The sequence below is a fragment of the Anas platyrhynchos genome, chromosome 1 (genome assembly GCF_047663525.1).
Source record: "Anas platyrhynchos isolate ZD024472 breed Pekin duck chromosome 1, IASCAAS_PekinDuck_T2T, whole genome shotgun sequence".
Taxonomy (NCBI): domain Eukaryota; kingdom Metazoa; phylum Chordata; class Aves; order Anseriformes; family Anatidae; genus Anas; species Anas platyrhynchos.
In genome coordinates this window covers 193,670,756-193,695,707 of record NC_092587.1, presented here as the reverse complement: position 1 = coordinate 193,695,707, position 24,952 = coordinate 193,670,756, and the positions used below count along the sequence as shown (strand labels likewise).

Below are 24,952 nucleotides of genomic sequence, written 5' to 3'. Positions count from 1 at the left end.
TGAATGAGTATGGAAATAAAAGCTACAGACATTTACTTCTATTTAGCCATTAATGAAATGTAAATCAAATGTCCATGCTATGTTAACAGAATAATGAACCTCACAAAGGTCAGGAACTTTTAAAAGTCAATGTGTCTAATTTGAGCACAATGTAGCAAAGTTAACTTTGCATTAGAAATCTTGTCAGTGACAATCAATTTATTCCTCTGCTTGGCTTTATATGTTATACTGTATTCATTTTGTATGCGTGTTGGTGGTGAGGGATTTGGTTTTTTGTTTGTTTGTTTTCATTTTTGTTTTTGAAAACAAAAACAAAACAAAAGTTTGACTTCAATAAGCTTTGCCATTGAAAAATATTAGTAAGGTGTGAAGGTTCTTAGCGTACTTTTCTTCATCAAAAATCCAATATTCAAAATCCAATACTAAATATTTAAGAAGGAAAAACTGTAACTTCCTTCCTTTTCTCTCTTTCTTCCTTTTTTCCTCTTTTACTTCAAATTTAAAACATCTTATAATTCAAGAAAACACCTATCCTTATAGTTTAAATCAAGTTATTTCAAAAAATTTGAAATCTAAAATGTGTTACACAAATCCTTTAGTACATTTCAGCATCTTCAAGTCTGAAAGGAATTTATAATCACCAAGAAAATTGCTCAGGCTAGGAAATTACCAAAGACATTTTTTTTAACAAATTGCAAACTTCAGCTGATCATAAAAGAAAAACAAGGTGAAGAGAAAGAACACTTTTTTTTTTTTTTTTTTTTTTTAAGATTAGGGTCTACTTTGTCCTTATTGAGCCAGTCTTAAAATAGTGAAATACTATAAAGCTTTAAAGAAATAATAAAATGATGCCAAAATTATTTTTATTTATTTATTTATTTATTTATTTATTTATTTATTTTAAACTGGAGTAGCTTGATTTGTCTTTACAAGATTGCTCACACAAGAGATTGTCAGGCCATGCTTCATTTACTTGCATTCCTAAGTCATTTAAATGTCAAGACATTTCTCTTCTGTTTTATTTATTAATTTATTTATTTTAGAATAGTAGTTTAGGCTTGGATGAACTAGAAGAGGGCTACTGACTCATAGTACTGATACCTACTGACTCATTACAGTATGGGAATAGGAGAAACACTCCTTTCCAGGACAGATATACCAGAGCATGATCATTTAGGACAATCCTCACTACAATTTTTTTAATGCTGTTGGAGATATCTGACACATCCTTCTCCCACTTAAAAGTAGTAGTAAAAACCTGTGCAGATGTCCATTTATCAAAAGACCTGCCTGTGTTGTCTTGAAATCAAGTTGTATCATAAGGTGCAAAACTCCAAAGTAATATTTGTGGATATAAGAAACTTTCTGTGTTTTGACAGACATTAGGGGAAAAAAATAATAATAAAAATTCTCATACCTATTCATTTCCAGAGCCTAGTTAATTATATCTCATTTACCTTTTTGTTAACTACATGAACATGTAAAATTAATCAAGAGGTTAGAAAGATATTCCTTTACTTAATTGAAACCTAAAGAATGACCATGTACTATGGGAAAGCAACATAAAATAAACCTCTTCTGTTTATCCCATCAGGTAATCCCATCAGGTAATCCCATCCATCCATTCTCAGAGTGCTACACAATGTGATAAAGACACTGCTTTAAGAATGCAGAGTAAAGGAACTTGAACACTTGAAATCTAATAGAATTCCATTTATATCCCTTACTTTATATTTTTGGAAAAAAAAAATGCATGTGTTGATCCTGCACAATATGCTTTTATCTGAGTACATCTAAGAAAAAATAATATCCTTTGTGTGCATGAAGTTCTATAATTATACACCCATTTTGTGCTGCACACACTGATTCTTCATCAGATTAAAAATAAATAAATTGCTCAGGTTTGTTTGGGTTTTGTCTATTTGTTTGAAAGCCTGAAAAATTGAACATTATTTGAATGGGGACTTTGTTAATAACAAAACCACTGTCAGCTTCACAACACCAGTTGCATTGCTCACAGTATCACTGTGACAGCTCCAGGAGTTAAGTATGACAAACATTTTGATGTTTAATAAAGTGTTATAAAAGCTATCACCTAAGTAACATTTATTTGGATCCTAGATAAATTTCCATTTGCTAAAATTGCATGTTCCTTAGTAATTACAGTTAAAAGGAAAGGGACAAGCTTCTATTAATAATACATATTACTTTGCTTGGTCTAAAATTGCATTCTTAAAAAAAAAAAAAAAATCATACTGAGAACTATTTTTTATACAAATTAAAGGTGTTTTTTCTGTTATTTACTGAGCTACCAAGGATTTCATACCTATGGCAATTTAGGTAGGATAAGTGTTGTAAGGATGTCAAGTTGAAAAAAGCTATGCTTGAAGGGAAAGAGGCAAAAATCCACTGGAGCGACTGTACTCTAGGACAGAAAATGTGCCAAATATTTTGCATGCATAACTCTACAACAGGCTCTGTAGCAGAACAATCATTCAAAGGCATACATATACCAAGAGTCCTTTGGCATCAGAAAAATCATATTTTGTCAACCAAAAGACTTGATAACATTTCAGGGTCTGTGGGGAGGTAATCTGTGTAATTAAAAGAAATTATGTTGAATGGAAGTTGAACTGCCAGAATTTCCTTCCAGCAACACCAGTGAGCACTTGAGCACAGAAAATATAAACCTGTTTGCATCTGTTAGGGTAACTTTGATTTTCTATCCTACTTTTTTGTTGTTGTTGTTGTTAAATCCAGAATTCCTGTACAGAATTTTCTGGTTTTTGAGATCTCCATTTACCATAATTTTCTACAGGAGGTATCAATTTTCTAGTTAAAGACATTTGATTTTATGAGTTGATTTTCAACCAGCTATCCTTATTCCAAACCTGTGTTTGAAAGCTGATATTGTTTTTATGGCAGCCAAATAAAATAATTTATTGTGTTCATCTACATAATGGTAAGCAGCAACATTGTTCTTAGTGTCCCTCACCTTGACCTGTATGAATAACTTTCAGACTGAGGAAAGTGATTTAGTCTCAATATCTTCTTGGTCTTTTACCTTAACTGAAACTGCAACCATGGGAAGCCATAAGCACAAATTGTCACATTATATTTTACTGCTATAATTTTTTCCACATAGAAGTGAATTAAAATCCACTGTTTCACTTAGAAAAGGCTAGTATTTATAAAGTGGACAGTACATTAACCTTCTAGCACTGGAGACTTGAATATGATAACTTAGAACCTATGAGAGCATAACTTTGCATCTTTCCCTACATTTTCTAGTCTCTCCTTTGTTTGTTGCCTTGTAATGATCTTTCAGAAGATTAAAATTTCATTACCATTTTCTAAATAGGAAGCACTAAGTTCTACACTGCATGGTATCAATTAAAAGAGCAGGCTATTAATAATAATATATCTGCTCTTTATTTGAGATAAAAGCCCTATTTAATTAATCTTGTTTGGTTTTATTTAACACCCACCCATAGAAAAAAAGTAATAGTTGCCAAAAGTCTTGTAGAAGAGATATGCTTTATGAACAGAGGATTTCTGTTTCTTATAGACTTCACGGTGAGGGTGGGGTGAGGAGGTGCACACATAACAGAATAAAGATTGCATGTCAAAAAACTTTTTGTTTTATGACTGGTAGCTACTACTCAAAATCTGAACACAATGAAGACCATTGTCTGATACAAACTTTTTCCATGTGCTGCTTCCAGAATAAAACAGTCCCTGTGAACTGATTAAATTTACAGACATACCTGCATGATGCATTAAGATGGGACACTGAGCATTTCCCAAAATCAACAGTGTGTGAACTGATATGCCCAAATACTTGTATTTGGCTATGAATAAAGAGTAAAAGAGAGAAGATGATAAGTAACATCTCTTACATTTCATTTTACTTTGGAACAGGGAGATAACTGACCATTTTGGACAATGTGACTAAATATCCTTGAAAACTGATTTCTATCAGAAAAATGATCATCATAAAAAAGTCACATCCTTAAAAAAAAAAAAAAAAAAATCATAGCCTTATTCCATTAAAGTATTTCTGCCTTCCCTTGTTTACAAGAAATTTATTATATAAAGGACAAAAAAAAGGGGGGGGGGGTAAATAACAGATATTTCACAACAGCCCATTTTTTATTCTTTCCTCTCTTTCTTTGCAGCTGTTGCACCATTTAACTCTGTTTAGCCCAGTATTAATCTGGGCTGTAACAGCACCACTGATGGTTTGAGCACCTGATCAATACTGTCTAATTTGAAGGCTTTCCATTTACAGCTCTGTGTAGCCTGTTTTTCACCTGCAGCTCTGCATTCTTGCTCCCAAGCTGTTGTCCAGTGTTTTCCAGAGCACCCCTGGCAGTATTTCTCCCTTGCATCATTCCTTATGCTGCTGTTCAATTGTTTTTGTTCTTATGGCCTTACACTTGCAAACCCCAGTCAGGTTGCTATGGCAGGGTCATATGGAAAGCTCCCAGTAGTCTGAAAAACTTCCCTCCTTTCATCCTCCTTTATTTCTTTCCTGTTTTATAGATCTTGATTAATATTAGGGGAAAATTAAAAAAATAATAAAAATAAAAATAAAAAAAAAAAAAAGAGGGAGGGGAGAATAGTGTGAAGTAAAATAAATATCAATCACTTAACTACTTAATAAGTATTATCTAATGTATGTCCTGAAAAGCTTAACAGTCAAGCTGGGTACAACAGTGGCTGATAATTAACATACGCCAATCAACATTAACCAAGGTGAATGAACAGGTCTCAAAGAAAAGGTTAAGGCCAGGGGGGGAAATGGCAAAAACTATATCTCATCATTGTCTTCTCTGTCACCTACTGCACTGGAGAGAACCTTGAGAGGACAAGGGTTTCTCTGGCTGGCCACCAGGAGAAGTATTCTCTTTTCTTTTCCCTTTCTCTCTTTCTCGTGTTTTTTTGTTTGTTTGTTTTCTTTTGATTTTTTCTTCTCTTAGGTGGCTTTCTTTCCCAGAGTTAAGGTGTGCCATCAGCTTTGAACCCAGCTAATAAATCTCTGTTCACATACAGCTGTTGTAACATCCTTTGTGGTGCATGCTAATGAAATCCCAATCATGTGTCTGCTCTTCATGTTTCCTGTTCTGATGTTTCTTTAAAATGTTACAACTGTCACAGCTGGATGCTATTTTCACTTCTATCATCTTCATCCACCACTAACACCACATCCATCACTAACACCATCACTACCATCACAAATTTTCAAATATTCAAATTTCAAATTTTCAATATTCAAATAATATATTTAGCTCTACAGTCTTCCTTTAAAAATAAAAATAAATAAAAATCTGCAGCTTTAAACAAAGCACAAATATTCTATGTACTTCACTCTTTCCTTCCTGTTAATAGTAACTTCAGTACAGAAAACAAATTGGGGAATATGAGAGTAGGGACATTCTCTGTCCTGAAGATTTTCACTTCATATCCCAGCTTTTTTTATCACTTTTTTTTTCCATTTTTAAAAAATATCTTATCTGCTTTTTTCCTTCTAAACTTCACAAAACTATACCAGTACCTGAGATATTCCTGGCATGCATTTAACTTCATCTCTTCCGTCTTTTCTCAGATACTATGAACTGAACTAATTTGCAGCAAGTCAAGCACTACTGCAAAGTCCATTCTGTCCACCCCAACACCTGTTCCTAACCAGCAGTGTTCACTCTAAAAAACACTTTTCATTATTGCTGCTTTCACTATGCACAGTGCTCAAAAATAATGTTACTAGAAAGTTCCATATTCCCACTTAAAGATCATCATGGATCCAAAAATCTGAAACTTTGAAAGCCACCTCTTTTTACAATTTCTTATTGATAGGGATAATACAAATTTTATATCATCAGGTATTCCTCAGTCAACCGGCACCAGCGTGGATACTATTATACCACCATTATTGTACTGTTATATACCAGTAATCACAACAAACATTGACAATAAACTAATCTTTGTTCTGAATTTGTTTATATGATTAAATGATAGAACACACATTATAATTTTCCACAATCCTTATATCAACACAAAAATCTGTTGCATTTCAACACATTAAATATTTTCAATTCATAAACATCATGAGAAACAGGCAAGTGGTTGATATGCTAAAGCTAAGAATTTGCATAAAATGGCACCTTAATGTATTACAAACAGAAGTTGGCTTGAAGCCAACAATCCATCATAATGTACATTTAAATCATCAGTATAATTTAAAATAACTTCATTGTATTGTTATTTTTCATTTACTCTTGATGGTATAAAGCTAACATAGCCATGAGGTTGTTCTGTAGAATCATTATTTTACTTCAGATAAATTCACCAAAAATAAATTCCATTGCTAATCAAATATGTCAACCAAGCAAGATTCAGCTGTGAAATCATTTTTTAATTTAGTCAGACTGAGTTTCATTAATAAAGACTATTCTGCTAAATCCAATAATGTATGAGTCAGGAATTCACCTGTGTGTTAGCTGTAAAAATAGCTGTATATTTTAAATAATTACTTAAACTGAACAAGATAACATTAATAGCTGTGGTCTTTATTATTTGGGATCAAATCTCTGTCAAATTTAATTACAGAACACTGTTTTACTGATCTAAGCTTGTACAGAAGATGACTTTACAAAATGTTTATCTACTTTCCAAGCTTTTTATACCTCTTGATCATTCTCTTCTATGCAGAAACAATTTTTTCAGGAAAGTATCTTCACACCTGACTGTCAAGCAAGTGAGATGACAGACAAATAGACTCAGTAAACCCCTGTAGTCATTGTAAAGAACTGACTCAAACATGGGTTAGGTTTTCAACATAAAAGTTTTCCTGTAATGGTGATTGGCCCACTCTTTTCATTATTGATTTAACCTTGTGTTTTCTCATGATCTTTCACAACAGTCTCACTACCTTTTTACATATGTTCTTCCCAAGCAGGGAGACAATTTTCACAGCGTGGTGGCCAGATGGAGTTCCCAAGCCCAGTCTTCAACACAAGTGATAGGCAGAGTTTCTAGACCCCAGGCCCTTGCAGTGCAGAAGCTGTGAGCTGCAAGTTGCCAAATCATTTCAATTGACTACCTGGTATTTTGAACTACCTTGTCTTTTTGTCCCTTTTGCCGAGACAAAGCGGGGCTACATTTACAGAACTGCATCTGGAGTGTGGAAGGGAAGTATTTTAACCAACATAGAAAATTAGAGGCATTAGAAACAGGTGAAATGAATGCTAGGATCCTCTCATGAGGAGAGAGTAATGTAAGGTTCTTTAATGTATATTTTCCACATATGATTCAGTAGTTTGAATAGATGTAATGAGCTTTTTAATTATCAAACCAATGTTTAATTCTTCGATGGAAGAGAGAGGAAGTGAACAGACTTACTGGATGTTAAAAAAGGACTCGGCTGTGTAACCATGAGCTCCATTTCAAGAAGGTAGATTATAGATTGTTCTTGCACAAAGCCTTTAAAAGAAAAGGTGGGATACTGAATGAACCACCTTGGTTTGGAGATAAAAACACAACAAATGAATGGACAGATTAATGGGGAGGTTTCCTAGCAACCAGCTCAAGATAATGAACCCAGTCTCAAAGGAAGAATAAGTATAATTCTTTCCACTTTAAGAACCATATGTAAAAGTTGCTTCACTGCAAAGCAACTCACAGTCTCTTAGGATTTATGAAACAGAGAGGGAAAAAATCCACATACAGCTTCCTTTCAATAGTGATGTGGAATGGCTGAAAAAGTATTAATTCAACAACAAAAAGTTCTCAGCAAGGCCTTCCCCTTCCTCTTTCCCTTTCCCTTTCCCTTCCCCTTCCCCTTCTCCTTTCCCTTCCCCTTCCCCTACTTTAGGGCAATGGGTGCAAAAGACAAATCCAACAGGATAATGCTCATTTAACTAAATACAAATATTACATAGTCCTTGGAAGTATCTCTATACCAAAAGCAAATGCTATGTAGAGGTTGCATCAGCTTGTGGGAAAGAAAAAAAAAAAAAGAAAGAAAGGAAAAAAAAAAAAAGTCAATACTTGTAAACCTAAGTAGATACACTGAAGACGTAACTATGACCTCAGAGATAACATATCACACTGGAACAGTAAGAATAATAAATTCACGCAGTATTCATCACTGGAGCTACCCAAAAACTGATGAATGGAATACTCTGGAGCATAATATAAATGACACAATAATTTGTTGTCCCAGAAAGAAGAACTATTAGTCATGACAGATAGCATAGTAGCTGTATTATTATTTATTTGTTGGTTAATGAAGGCCCCGAAAGTGCTCAGTGTTGCCGTAAGTGCCCAGCTGATGTTGGCCTTGAAAGCTAATTTTACCTTTCCTTAAAATCATTAGAAGTTGCCTAATAAATGTTCCTTAAATTTGTTAAAATACAATATATATTCCACACAGTAGAAGTTTTTACTGAATAAATACAAATACTTTTGATACTTGGCTAAATGGGTAATAAATGATATTCAGAACAACAATGAATATAGATTTTTTCTAATTAAATGCTTCTTTGATATAATGCATGTATTGCGAAATGTGCTCTGTTGGAGAAGAGCATAAAATTAGTGGAATTAAATGCAGCTTTCCAGAATGTACACTTAATAAATTGGAAATTTAGATGTTGACAAAGAAATTTAGACACCACTAATTTTGGCTTTCGTTATATTAAAACCACGCTGTCACAGATAACTCAGGCTGTTCTGAGTCACATAGTCAAGATGCAAACTCTTTCTATGCTACTTGTAACCACCTGTTCTGCATCTTCCCTAAAGAGGAGGGCAAGGCTCTGCTTTTGCTGAAGCATTACATGCTTCCCTGCTTAACAGATTTTTTAAAACTGGATTGTCATCATTCAGATTTAAACAAGCAACTCCAGTGACATGTTATAGAGATTGTCTTAAGATATGGAAAGCCAGCACATCAGTTTGACCACCAGAATTTTTTGTAGTTCTGAACTTATAACAGGATAAGATCATCAACAAAACGATACATGAACCTTGACCCACTGGTATTGTAATGTCTTTACTTTCAAATTCTCATTGTTTTTAATCCAGTCTAAAACTCTAGTCCAGTCTTACATGTGCCAACTGTTTGGCTGCAGCCTCTTCTTCCCTGGCTTGCTCCAGGCCTAAGGAAGTTCAGACACAAAGCTAATTTTCAAAATAGATACAAATTAAGATTATCCAAACAATTCTCTATTGACATTAGTGTAAATAATCGACCAGGTAAAAGGGAGTCTCTATAATAATCACCACAAAATAATGGCCTATTACTATGGCTTCTAATACTTTTCCTAAATAAACAAATCCTTTCATTCTCAATAATGAGGGCTGCCTTAAGGGTCAATATGAAAGTCCTCACATTCCAGTAGACGAGAATGAGCATAGCAACAGCATAGCAACAATAGTATAGCTCTCTTAATAAAGCCTTTACTTAGTCTTTCTGTATTTTGTGAAACCTTTGTACAAAACAAGGATAAAATCTAAGAATACTTAGAGTTATGAAGCGTTTTATCCCCAGAGTAAAGTTAAATATTACCAAAATCTTACTATATAATATTTTTTTTTCTAAAATTTATATATCTTGCATAAAATAGGAGAAACCTTAAAATTTGTAAAGACCCTTGATACCACTGAACGGCAAATAATATTGTCTTTTTTAGAGGTCTTGGTCAAACATAGTTCCTAGTTATCTAAATGGAATCTAAAATATCTCATCATTTACCATGATAATGAAGCTAATGTCTAAACATATATCCATCTGTATTAAACATACCAAATGTAGTATTCTTCCACTCGCACAAACAATGCTGGTTGTACATTCTGTTGTGCTGTAATAAATCCAAGTGTTTCACAGGCTTACATTTTACTGCACAGCTCTCTACTTAGAGCAATGATTCTTCCAATAGCTGCTTGCCAGCCCAGCTACACAGGTATGCATATGAAATGCATATCTTTCCTGATTAAGAATATTATGATTCATATTGTCATGAACTCTCAGGAAGACAGTGACAGTCAGGTTTTTTAAGAGCTTATGAGCAATGAAACCAAATAATTGCTACCTATAATGTTTTTCTCCCCACTTGACAACAAAACACATAAATTACATCCAAAGAAGAGAGAACAAAAGTGGACTGATTCTTGCCTTACCTTTCTAATAATGAAGGCTTTGTACTAAAATCATTAATCATCTTGAGCAACCCATTTCATTGGCTAGTAAACTCTGATGTGTTAGAAAAATGTGTATCCTGAAGTTGACTCCTGGTCATGCATGTGCTTTTACAGCTGCAGAGCACTCATCACTGTGATTTCTGGAATGCCAGAGCAGAAATACAGGAATTGTATTACGACCTGGAAATGAGTAGCTTGCTTCCAGCAATATCATTCTGAGGACACTTCAGAAGGCAAAACACTACCATTATATACACACTTCTTACATTTACAGGGTTATTGAGCCATAGATCATTCACTCTGGTGTCAGTAATGTTCTTGACCTGCTTCCTCTGTTTTCCTTCCTTCCATGTGAATATGCTTCAGTAGGGATTTGGCCTTGGTGCTGTGTGGAATACGACAACCCCACTTCCAAAAATGTAAATGAGGAGAAGATTAGTTAGCCCTGAAGTGGGCAGTTGCACTAAATGATCCCTTGAAGGTCCCTTCCAACTGAACTATTCCATTCCATTCCATTCCATTCCATTCCATTCATCAGCTAAAGAAGATAAGGCAAGATATTGTGCTGAAAAGGAGCTGCTCTTCCCAGAAAGGAGAAACTAGCTTTTAAAAGATTGCATCTTGGAATCGATCTTATTTAACCTTGACATTGGCATAGAAGTACAAGAATTTGAATGACAATTGTGTGGTACAAAATTGCCCAAGTTTATTTGTTTATTTGTTTATTATATTACCAAAACAGCAGATGACAAAAATATCACAAAAGAAAAATTAGATGGGTTTGAGAACTGAAGTCATAAACATAAATTTAATACTTCAAAGTGCAAGGTCAGATACATATGGGATGATGGTTATAAAGTGAGAGCTCATAACTTGCAAATGAAGATCTGAGTGTACCTACCTACCTGACTGCAGAATATGTGAAGAAAAAAAAAAAAAAAAAAAAAACAAAAAAAAAAAAAAAAAAAACAGAAAGAAAAAACAGGCAAATAAATACAACTTTAGTCACCATTTAGTCACCAGTGCAGCCAATGATGACCTGGGGAAACTGTCATTCAAGGAGAGACTGACAATCTTTTCTTGGTTAGCAAAGTAAATAAAATCTGAGAAGAGAAATACCTCTACTCAGTAAATGTTTCTTAAAGTGAAACACGGAAGAGGAGTATATAAACACCTGTACATAATATATAACATATAGTATTATACCATATAAGGCTATATTGCACTGCATTACATTATACTACTTTATATAAAAATATATAACTATACATGAAAATCTATTGCTCTTGATATGTAATATGCAATATGTAAATATAATTTAACATAACATAAATAGGCAATATATGCATATGTTGTATGTATTTATTATAGATTATGTATATTTGTTATACTATTGTAAAAAATGCAGTGTACATGATGTAATACATTTTATATAGCATAGTGATTTATTATATAAACTCTACATGGCTCAAGAATATAATAGCAGTTTACATAATAGCTTATAATAGGAATAGTTGTACTTAGTAAAACTATATATTATTTAATTGTAGATTATTATAGATTATGTATCATATAACTTCTGTAATTATTAAAATGATATGTTTTATATCATAAGCAGTGTAATTATAATTCTATTGTACATGTTAGATTTACATATCATACAGAGTAGCACCAACAAGAAAATTTAGAGATATCTAATATGTTTTAATCTTATATTTAATCTGTTAAAAACGTTTCTCTTTGACTCAATAAAAAAATATTTTGACAGGAACAAATATATATATGGCAATTAGCTATATGTAGCTAGCTAATATATATGTATGTATTGCTAATGTTTACCTTAGAATTACAAATTTTTCAAGTATTTTCAGAACACAGAATTGACAAAGTAAACTGTAATTGCTACATCATATCCTCAGGGTGACTTCTGTTCACCCTTACATGATCTTTCCTTAAGTAGCTACAGTATTATAACTATCTGTGGACTTAGCCTCACTACATCTGATGGAATAAGATGGAATGACTAAAGTAAATCTTGGATATACATGATTTTGTATATATAAAATCTAATATTATCACTTCCATTTATGAAATAACACAGAGATTCTTATCTGTTTTACTTTTCAATTTTCTGATCATGGTTTTGGGGCATTGCAATTACTGTTGCCTAGAATGATGAAAAATAAAAATCTGAACTGGTTCTCTTTGTACATATATCTACGGATTACATGTTTTAGGTTTAAATATATACAAATTTCATCAGGAAAAATGAAAATCTGTTTATATTTCTTTGGTCTTATTTAGTATTAATTTCCTCTTGGTCAATAAAATCAATTAACATTTTGTTTCAATTTATCTTAATTTCATTAATGTAGAGATATATACTCCTAATGTCACTGCATTGTAGGGAAGAGGAAGAGAGAGTCCTTCGTTTCTAAGACTACCTGTTCAATGTATGTTAAGGATTACATCAAAAAACAAACAAACAAACAAACAAACAAAAAAAAAACTGTTTGGCTCCTTAACAAATTTCTTTATGTTAGTGTTAGTTTGGAATCATTTTCTTTGAGCATGCAAATATTCACAGACTGTTTTAAGCAAAGTCAAAGTTATTAAAAAAATGAAATCCTCTTCTTCAATCCCTATTAATAATTGTATAAGAAAAGTGTTCTGATAATCCTCAAAGAGAGTATTAAGGCACACCAGTGTAAGATGAAAGTTGCAGCTGTGACTTTCTCACACTTCACAAAACACCTTTGTGAGGTACCTTGAACACAGAGATATACTAAACTTTAAATGGACCCTTCATCCCTGTTTCAGCAAGCGTCCTCTGCAGATCTGATGATCAGGAACATCCTCCTGATGCACGCTGGGAGATACGGCTGCAGGGTCCAGACTGCAGCAGACACCGTGTCAGATGAGACGGAGCTGCTTGTTAGGGGTGAGTAGCCTCACAGTGCCCTCTGAATATGCAGGCACCAGAAATCACTGTACCAGGGAATTAAAATATGTGGGCTTTAGGGACTGCACGGTATTGTGACCACCAAAATTTGGCTACATCTTTAGGCCTGGGTAATTTTTTAACCTGAATGTTAAATTCCACTGAACATTCCTGATTACATGCAGGAACACATGGTCGATGTTCTGCAGGATCTCATATCTTAACCAGGACACCAATTGGCCTGCAATAAAGCCAAACTTTAGCACCATATGTATATTCCTTTATGCTGAGTATGTCTGCACTGTGTGTGTGCATGTGTATGCTCAGTGCACTACAGGAGCTAAGGACTTCTAGTCCACTTACTGGCAATACAACTGGGGAGTGTTATAATGACAAAAGGCATGGATCCCTGCTAGGTAGCACAGCTGGGTAACCTCGCTTGGAGTACACGGGTTTTGAAAGTATAAATTGAGGTAGATATTTCATTAATATTTGAAAAACTCTAGATAAAAATAAATCAAAATTATTTAGAGATTATAATCTTTCAGAAATATTTCTTCTATCGCATTCCACTACTTCTTTAGTTTTGATGTTTTCATATCCACCACTTTTAGGATGAATATATGCTTGAAATGATAAAGAATGCTTCTGGCTGATGCAGGGCTTTTCACATTTTTATGGGAGTAGCTGCTAAATATTTCCATAAAGTTACTTTAAGGACCATCATCTTTCTATAAGCTATGGCATAACTGGGCACTTCAACATAACGCTGGTTTAGCTGCCTGAGGAAATCTGAGTCATCCTTATGGGTTATGCAAAACTTGTGTGTTACCTTTACCTCCCTGAGACAAGATGAGAAAGCTCTATGGGTAAGCAAGGCTATCTCAACTTTAATGTCACTGAATTTGTTAAACGATAAAAATCTTTTAGCTTACTACTATCTAGGACACTGCAGACCAGCTACTAAATTGTTTTATTGAAGAATACCAGTTATATATATGAGTTTCTTGAATTTGAAGTAGAAAATAAATATTTCTCTGAGGAAGAGGTTTGAGATGAAAGTAAAGTGCATTATAAGCAGTATCAGAATGTATGTACTCAAGTGTCTCATTATCGTGCCACCTTGTTGATGAAACTAAAACTATGATGGCTTTGTAATAGAATTTATATTGAAATATACTTTAATTACAATGTTCTACTTCCCTCATTTCTATGATTGGATAATTCTTTTTCTCTATCTATCTCAGCTTATACAGTGCACTCAGTAGCCTGCAATTTGACACTCTCTGATGATCCCAAATTTCAGCAACTTTCAAACGTCTTTAAGTTTAGCTTTTGGAGATACTGGGCATTGCTGAGCAAACGAGATCAGTAGCAACAGATATTTCAACAAACATCTCAGTAAACTGAAGAATTTCACTTTGCAGAGGAAGACTTCATTTATGAAAACACTGCCACTATGCAGTAAAGTCAATGAAATACAAAGCTATATATTCTTTATTTACAGTATAGTTTCCAGTTTAAAAAATAATAATAATAATAATAATTTCATTTTATTCATATCAGAAAACATCTTCCTGGGGGACAACCTGCTGGAGAGGAGCTCTGAGGAGAAGGAGCTGGGGGTCCTGGTGGACGACAGGTTGACCATGAGCCAGCACTGTGCCCTTGTGGCCAAGAGGGCTAATGGGATCCTGGCGTGCATTAAAAGGAGAGTAGCCAGCAGGTCAAGGGAGGTGATCCTCCCCCTCTATCCTGGTCAGGCCTCACTTGGAGTACTGTGTCCAGTTCTGGGCTCCCCGGTACAAGAAAGACAGGGATCTCCTGGAAAGAGTCCAGCGGAGGGCCACAAAGATGATACGGGGCCTGGAGCATCTTCCCTATGAAGAAAGGCTGAGAGACCTGGGTCTGCTCAGCCTGGAGAAGAGAAGACTGAGAGGGGATTTCCTCAGTGTATATAAATATCTGAGGGGTTGGGTACAGAAGTATGTAGCCAACCTCTTCTCAGTGGTTTGTGGGGATAGGACAAGGGGCAATGGCTGCAAGTTATATCACAGAAAGTTCCACACTGACATGCGAAAGAACTCCTTCATGGTGAGGGTGACTGAGCATTGGAACAGGCTGCCTAGGGAGGTTGTGGAGTCTCCTTCTCTGCAGATATTCAAGGCCTGTCTGGACGCCTACCTGGGCAGCCTGCTCTGAGGAACCTGTTTTGGCAGGGGGGTTGGACCTGATGATCTTTCGTGGTCCCTTCCAACACCTACAGTTCTCTGATTCTGTGATTCTGTGATTCCTACTTTAAACGTTACAGTCCATGGCCAAATCAAGATACCAGAAACAATGAACTTTTAGAAGTGCCAATATTAGCAAAGTTCCAGCATAACCTTGTTCTGACCTTACTTTCATTTTACTTCTACACAAAATACCAGTCTTGAGTGCTGGCAATAACATACCAGCAGCATACAAAAACATTTCAACCATTAGTTGTACTGTAAGGCTCATCTGATATTTTTAATGTATCATTGTAATTTTTGACTCAAAAGGTTGTTCTACGAACACCATTTCCTCAGGAAATAAATTGGACACATAATAATTTAAATGAGAATCATGTAATTTTCCCTCCTTATGATATTCAGGAATTATTGCTATTAGCAAACTAATTGAATTTGCATTGAATTATGTGTTCAATTCATACATTGTTTCCAATTCAATGCATTTTTTTTAGAACTTTATTGTAAGTAACTTGGATGACAACTAACCTTGCTGCTGCTCTTTAGATGGACAATTTTGGTGTCTCATTATCTTTTATTGTGAAGAAGTCATGGACTATGTTTTAAAAATATATTTATTTTTTTTGTAAAACCATATTTGTGAGTTTTCAGTTGGAAGATCCCTTGAATATAATCCAAAGAACTAATCCTGTCACTATTTTTCCCATTTTACAGCAGTTCTTCTTTGCCCTGTATTACATCGTAGAAGTTAAATTCCAAAGATGTCATTAGTAGAGGAGTATCAGAAGAACAGATAATGAATACTGTCAAGTAAATCTCAATTCTTCTAAGTTTAATTACTTACAAAGAGCTAATTAATGGTCCAACATTTCTGAATTTATTATATGTGTATGTGTGTGAACTGCAAAAGTTAGGACAGCAACAAGTTTTTATACTGCAACTTTTTACAATGGGTTATAGACTTCTAAAAACATTTTCAAAATATTTTCAGAGTCACTAATTTACAGATCTTGATTTTAGTTAAGCTGCAATGAAACACATGGCCAACATTATTTTTGTAATGATTTTTATCTGGTGATTTTTTTTCAGGAATACTTCAAAATTGCATTTGAAAAGATGTGAAAGACCATGTTTGGGCAAAATTAAGATTGAAATCCCTTCAGCACTTACTGCTCAAAACAAAATTAAAATACTTCCCTAAGTGCTTTAAAAATGTGATTAAATTACGTATATTAAAGTAAGAAACAACTTTTTAGTGATCTCTAGTCATTTCTCTGTTCCCAAAATACTGTTCTCGAAGCTCAAATTATTTATTTTTCCATTTTTGTTTCATTTTTTCTAATGTCACCAAGAATGTGGATGTCATTAGGAAGAGATGTTCTGTTGGCAGCTGGACCTGTCAGGCAGTACATTAGCTTTCCAGCTTAAATGTCTTGCATTTTAATCTTGATATGGAATATGAATGACAAATACTTCATAGTAGTCTCATGCTAGTTAACAATGTTCAGAGAACAGCTGTCCTGGCATACTTGGCATGATCTGTTTATACTCAGGTAGGCTACTACCTAACTTGGCAAGAGCATTTCTTCTTCAAAATAAGCTTATATGAAATTCTCTGCTATTCATCATCACAAGTTATTCTTATTAGTAGTTACATGAATGAAAAAGTCCTTCTTGTTTGTTTGTTTTTGACTACTTATTAAGTTTATTTTACTTTTGTTTCATGGTTTACAGCAAAGTATCTTTCACCACTTCTGGCACGTAAACCCAAGAAAGTTCACATTTTGGTCACCAAACACAGTAGAGTCATCTGAAAGGTCACAGCACTCTCACATCCATTGTGTGCCTGAGCCTTAAATATTTGTATTTAGGCTTCTGTGTGCATGCAGAAGCTCCTCATTTGGGCAGTGTCACCCATCCTCTCTAGATGAATCCTTTAATTCAATGGAAGTCTCCAGAGAGTTTTTTTACCCTCTGAATGTGGGGAGGATGAGAGATAGGATTCAGCTCAAAGCCCAGGTTATGTGGGCCACTGATTCAATGAAGAAGAGGTGATGCACATCACATACAGCCAAGTTCAGTAACCGCAGTGCTCAAGTGCTGGAAGGATATCACTTTTGGATGCCCTCAGACCCTGCTTCAGAATGTAGCTTGTCTCTCCTCAAGAGTATGCCATACTTGTTGGCAGTAGGTTAGGTGGGATCAACACACACTCAATGCCCTTTTTGAGGCAGGGGAGCTAGAAATACAGAAGCCAGCAGACAAACAAACGAGCATTCCTGTTTAGGGTAGGATGTAGGGTCCCTTCCAGCAACCTGAATATTTGATTCTTTCATTGAGTTGGCTGGTGCCCACAAAATGAAGAGTCCTCAGAGAAGCCATTGCTCATCTGCTTAAGCCAATACACTGAAGTGAGAGTTGGGAAAGCCAAATAACAGATGTGCACCCCTCCAGCAAGAGAATAAGGCGGAATAAACTTAAATGTCACTGCAAGATTTTCTGGAAGGCAATCATCAGAACCTATAGCAGAGCAGAGGGCATATAGTGCAGGCTGATACAACTCAAGGACATCCAGAAGAGAAAACAGACAACTCAAGGACATCCAGAAGAGAAAACAGCTTTTCACATACAGTAGTAACTATTCTGGAACCAGGCCTGCACAGACATGTTACTTCAGAGGACTCCTGTAAGAGGAGTTATCCATGTCTAATGGGCAAATAAGCAGTTTTACTGGTGCAAATGAATACTGCAAAAATCATAGTTCTGGACTTTCACTGCTGAAACCAAGTGATTGCTTGATTCTACTTACATTATGCCTTGAATTGTTTCCTCACCTGAGGAAAATGTATGCAGAATAGCTGTTCATAATGCAAACAAGGATGTTTATAGGATAATCTAGATATTTTGCTACACAGTCAATAAATGTTTGCCCCAGCACATGAAGCCATCGACCATTTAAGAAGCAAAAGTGATTTATGAATAGTTGAACATTAGTCCCATTCTTGACATCAGTCCAATAATAGTTTTCCTAAGTTGCATATTTTTTCTGATTACTAGCCTTTATTTATCCAACCAGACCTTCAATTTTCAGGGAGTATTAGCTAGCAGAGAAGCACAATAACAAAATGTTTCAGGTTGGCTGGTTTTCCATGTATCACTGGCACCCTGGTATTCGAGCTGTCTCTGTGCTGATTTTTCACAAAGAAGTGATTACCAAAGCAGAAGGCTCTAATACAGGATAAATATGCACGTCATGTTCTGACACTAATGTTATGATCACAAATTTGGTTACCAAACACCCAAGAACTAGCCAGAAGGTTTGCATCCCACAGATGTCTCAGGTGATCCTGTAGCCAGCAACATGTCAGGTTTCCTCAAGACAATGCCTGCTTGGCAAGTTAATTTGTTTCTAAAGCTTGTCTTCCAAAGGGTTTATTATGTTCTTATTTCCCCATTATGTTGTAGAAATTTGAATCAATCTGTGCATTCATGTTTTCCTGACAAAGGATGTCTTCATGATCTTATGCTTTTATCATGTTTCAGTGTAGAGAAATTTTAAACACCAAATACCTCTGTCATAAAAGAGGTTGACAGTCTGAAGGAGCTATCCCTTAGTACCTTGCATTGCTCCAGTCAACTCCATTAGAAAAGGGCAACAGTGCTTTTCACTTTGTGGTTATTTAAATTATCAGTACAAAATAAATCTGTTACTCATAGATAAGGAGGTTTTAGAGAACACTAGGCGAACTCATAACTATGAGCCAAAGGCTACTTCTTATGTTCACTTTCCTTAAAAAGTAGCCCTTTGCTCCTGGAACACACAGTTTTTAAAGAACTCACTGAAGGGTTGATTTGCCGTAGATCACAAGAAGGAAAGTTTGAGCAAAGTCTTTGCTACTAAAACTAGCTTTATACTCCTTGCTGCTTCTGCAAGTTTGGAGGATTGGCTTAGACAGTTCAGCATAGTAAAATTGTGGGAGTTGGGGATGTCACACAGGAGTCTAATACTTCTACAAAGGTCACTGAGTATTCCTATAGTATTTCAAGAGCAGAGATCCTTTCCACCTGCACTGAGGTGTGAGGCACTTCTGCTGTAGCAGTAGCTTTACACAACAGCAGGGAGTTTCTTGGATAGCAGCGGCTCATTGTGTAGTACTGTTACCCCTGTTATCTGATGTATACTGGGACAGTGCTTCAAACAGATGTGAGTGATTTTTCCTGGATAAACCTCTGCATTGTTAGCAATGACAGTGACACCATCAACAACAATGTAGGTAATTTTTCACATATCCCTTTCTTGTATCACCTTACTTTTCAGGATCAACGTGACTGAGTAAGGAATACAAGGCTGTGAAATGTGTGAAATGTCTTTTTTGTTGTTGTTTTAATTTGTGAAATTCAGTGTCTAATCAAGAGTACTAAGTCTCAAATGTTTTAACATATATATATTTAATAAAAGAAAAAGTATGCTACCAGGTTCAGTAACTTTGTCAAATAAATTCCATCATTTAGTTCTATTTGTAAATTACTCTTGCAAAGCTGTTTTACAATATGTTATACACAAACTAGTAAGCAGTATCAATTGCAAACTACTCCTTTATTTTTTTCATTTGAGGTGCTAACCAACAAATTATTTTTCCATGTTTCCTTGTACTCATCAATGGTCATGCAAAAGAGATTGTTTCAAAGTATCTAGTAATTTTATTTTAAAATAGTTATATATTGTATCTATGTATTATATATCAAAAAATTATATGCTATATATTACATGATATATAATATGTTTTAGGAACAACTCAAACACAGATCATGCTATCAGTCTCAATTCTCTGCTCTCTAATAGTTAATACAGTAACTTTGTTTCTAATGCTATGTCTTTGGTCTATAATTAAGATTTTACTAGATTAGATATTTGGGGGGTATTTGAGTAATAGTTTGTTTACTGTTACTTGTTTTTATTATGCTTTCCATTCAGACTGCTCGTAATGTGTTTTCTGTTTCTATTATGGATGTTAACAGACATAGTGCTCCTCCAGAGGAAGAAAAAAAATAATGTATAGTGTTCTGAATGCTCTGTGTTAATTCTGTACATCCTTGGAAATTTATCAGCATATAGAAAACTAATTAAAATCCTTTAAACTATAGAAATGTTAATACAAAAATCGTGGCAGGACAATTTCTTTAAAACAAACTGAAAAGCAGATTTCTCCTACAATGAATAAATAGCATGTATTGTAAAATTATGAAGAGAAGGCTAGCCAAACTCACTAAGCATGCCTACTGTAAGTAAAATGAGCTTTGAGATCAAATGGCTACCTGAAAGCAGTAAGATCTTGAAATGGAGCTGGGAGCAATTCTGTAGCATAAAGAGGTGAAAGCCTTTGTGACTGTAAAATGTGGTTTAACAGTACATGTTTTGTGGTCTAAATAATAATAATCATCATCATCATAATCATAATAATCATAATAATCATAAAGGAAGTTAAAGCTATTCTTCTTGTAGACTGGCAAACTACCTACCTAAGCAAGAAATCCACTCTCATGATATATTTTTGGAGAAGCAATGTTTCCTCTGAACTCTACTGACCTGGAGCAAATATAACACAGGAACTGCTGGTTAGATTGATCACATTGCTCCTTTCAGTTGTGGATATTACCAATAAAACTTAAAGACAAGCATTTGGGTTTAAAGGCCATCAGCCACAATATTATTAAATGGAACGTAAACAGGGTTAGCAGGTTTTTGCTGGTCCTTGAACTTACATTTGAGCTGTAACAAGAGCCACAGAAATGCCCTAGGTACAGACCCCATTAATTGGACTCACAGATATGTCTGTAGTAGTAGTAAACCACTTCCCGAGGTCAATGGATACAGTGGAGTTCCCATTCACATAGATAAAGTCCTCCTCCCCTTTCAAAACAGTAGGGACACAACAAACTGGCTATTGGGATCTATCCTAACCCATGGTAATCAGTTAACTGTTCACAGGCCTTGGATGGGAAAAGTGTGATTGGCACAGGGTTGAAATTATGATAGGGAACGGCTGATGGTATAATAGTACATAGGATCATTGATAGAGTTCAAGTCTGTGCTTTGGCCCTTTTCTGTATATCAGTGTAGCTGAAACATCTACAGTATAGGAAGACAGTATGCTAGGGTAGGTGGAGTATCATACCTTTAAACATAGAATAATGGAATCAAAAAATAGCTCGGATTAGAAGGGACATTAAAGATCATCTGGTTGCACACCCGTGCCATGGGCAATGATACCTCCCACTAGAACAGGTTGCTCAAAGCCCCATCCCTCCTGGCCTTAAACACTTCCAGGGATGGGGCAAAGAAATGCATCCCTGGAATGAGTCAAGACTACCAAGGCTGGAACATCAACATCTTCTCTTTGTTACCTTCCAGTGCTGAGTCTGACCTCTCTGTACTGGTCTGGTTAGAGTGTGACCTCTCTATTCTCCCATGGCTTTATGTAGCTGTCTTACAGAAACCATTTGGGTATACCACACATGTAGGGATGGGAATGAGGACATATCCTCTAAAGTATTCACCACATATCACTCTTTCTCTCCATCTTGTTCTTCCTCAACATGTGCGGTGCCATAGGTGGACACAGCAAAATGGTTTCATGTTAGAGTCAGCCTCCAGTTTCCTCAAACAACTTTTCCATTATCTTGTAGTTACCACCTCTTTCTGTTCCTCTTTTTTTCTGACTTAAGATCTTCTTTATGACAAGCCAGTACACATTGTACTGGCAAAGCCTTCAGGTAAAGAATTATGTATTCATGAAGAATCAGGCTGTATCAGCCTTTTTAGTGATTTGGTAAAAGTAAGGATTATCCTGGTCAGACTGCAGTAGAGTAAATCAGTGCACATCCTGGGATTCACAGGAAAGGGCACTGTCTCACTGAATGACTGAGGTTATTATTGGTAACATTCTTTCAAGAACTCTCACATTAACATTGAATCATCGCAAGTAATCTGAAGGACCTCTCAGGATGATCATTCAAACAATAAAAAGACACATAAAACAAGTTTGCCAAAATGCATTCATGCATGTCTTGAAATGAAACATTGATCTATGGAATTGCTCTGAAAGAAGATAACTGATTAACAACCTCTGTGCTAGGTTTCTAGAGCTACATAAGAGCCTATCACAGCCTCAAATGTCTTCTCTGTGAAGGTCAACTGCACTGTAGTGCATTTATGACCAGTCATTTTCTGTGTGGTTTCCAGAGAAGCATTTGAGCAGACTGTGCATTTTTTCCTCAATTGACTATTCCCAACTAAAAAATTGTTTTAGAGATCCTGAACAATAGCACAGCCCTTGGGAGAAATGCTTCTCTGCATTAGCCATCCAGCTGACACCATGAATGATTACATCCAAGCATAAAATTTAATGAGATTTCTACAAAAATGAGTGACATCTGCATAGCACTCAGGTCCTGGCTAACTGTCACAGATTTGTCATCACAGAGGCTTTTGTCCCTTATTAATCCGCTTTCAAGGATGCCTGCTGTTGGAAATGGAAATGCTTTTTAGCAGTCATCCCACAGACTGTGTAAGAGCACACATCTCAGAAAGCATAATGACACGTTATCACGACTAGGAATGTGTTTAAAAGGTTTTAAAAACCATGAGAGAACTCCTACAACAAAATATATTGAGAATTTAGCAGGAGACATCTGCATAAATATATTTTAGATATTTTTATATACACAAGAATCTTGTTCTTTTTCCTATAATGCAGTGGCTAGAAACTCTTTAACAATATTCATTGAGCATGGAAGAAATATTGTCGTAGAGGAAAAGCACTAAAATATTTTCCCTTAATTTTGTTTGTGCTTAGAACCATGATATAATTCTGGGCCTAGGGCTCCAAATCACTAAAAGAATATGATTGCATCAGGATCCAAGCTTTCCTTTAAACTTTCCCTCATGGCTACAAATAAAAATTTCACTAATATTTTCCTACATCAACAGATAGCCTGAAACAGTAGATGATGAAGATTGAAGACCACCCTGTTTTATTAAATTAGCCCCAGGAGTTACTATTCCGAGACAAAGGTCTTACCTGGTGCTTTCCACCAAAGAACAGCAAATACGTGGTAGAAAAGGAGGTGTGCACAGGACACAGTTTTCTGCCCTGCTTTCTCCCAGGAAGAAAATCAAGACCTTTCAGCTACAAATGAGGTACTCCAGAAGCCCGAGTCACAAGGGGTCCAAGGGGTGGTGCCATGTTATCCCGCACAGGAGATGAAAGGCACTAGCAGCAGTAATGTCAGGACTTCTGAGCAAGAAGGGCAAGGGAAGAGGAAAGACTCCTGGCACTATGAGCCACAAAAGCTGCTCACCACCATTCAGGGTGGAAAGCCTCTTCTTTTCCCATAGCCCACTGCAGTATCCAGGGCTCCTTTGAACATGTATTTCAGAAAGTCTTGATCTCTCATACATCTGTAACACTAAACTTTACTGAATTCTATACATACATTTTAAAAAGACAATTATATTTTCTATTTTGTTGCCTTTATTCCTGTAAATGCTATAGCTTTCCAATATTTTGGTGTCAATTAGTCACTAGTAGATCATTATCAGACAAACAGAGGAAAGTGAATAGTGTAGTTTGCTTTGTTATTTAAAGGAATCAATGTCTCTTCCTCTCTGAGAATACTGAGTTGAACTACTAGAAAATTCTGAATGCATTGTTGTCATAGTTCATGTAAACACACTTTTGTTGAAGGAATACCTGTGGAAAATTGTTTGCAGCTGCAAACTATGACGGGGGGAGAAGGAAACCTTTTCAATTAATAGGGGTTTTTTTAGCTTTTCATATTCATACAAATTTTTTTTTACTTATGGACTAAGTTTCTAGCCAGCAAAATATTTAAAGATTTGGTTGTATGAAATAGTGCACACATACACAGACAACAAACAAACAAATAAAAAATAACTGAGTTCAGTAATGTACTATATTCACTAATGTACTACATGTAATGGCTACAACCACAACACCAAATGGTGGAACCAGACCTGAGTATTTTCTCTCTTATTTGCAGCTGCTGAACTCTAGTAGGACCATGCCTCTCATAATGGCTCACTGTTAGGATGGACAAGAGTGGAGGTGTCTAGCAGATCCATTCCACTGTAACTCTAGGGAAAAGTCTGATACATGCAAAGTGCTTCAGGCTCTCACAGAAGTGTATCCAGCATTGCTTTCTAATGAACGGAAAATAAATAAATAAATAAATAAATAAATGTTTTTTTTAAAAAAAGTTGTTTACATCATCACCTTTCCTGCAGTTTCATTTTGGAAGAAAATGGCCAGTGCATTTCTGATTTCAAAGGCCTCCATCTGTACATGAGCAGAAGCAGAACTTCAGCCTCCAAAAACTGAAAAATGGGAAAGAATTGGATGCCAAAAATATCCACATTTTCTCATAATTAATTAGAGTTATTGATTATATTAATATTTTAATTAAGTAGTATTAAAAAGTATTAAGTCCTGTACCTCTGAACTTTTTTAAGCTTTAAAATATAAGGAACCACACGAAAGATTTTTAATTCTGCATT

General features: G+C 35.3%; 1 protein-coding gene across 4 annotated transcripts in view; it reads left to right on the top strand.

Moving 5' to 3' along the window:
* CNTN5 (contactin 5) overlaps positions 1-24,952 on the top strand; it is a 698,727-nt gene that overhangs the window by 632,046 nt on the left and 41,729 nt on the right. For all 4 annotated transcript variants that reach the window (XM_038176391.2, XM_072032765.1, XM_072032763.1 and 1 more), the window contains one exon: positions 13,024-13,144. In XM_038176391.2, coding sequence (XP_038032319.2) covers positions 13,024-13,144 — 121 coding nt within the window. The remainder of the gene's footprint in view (positions 1-13,023; positions 13,145-24,952) is intronic.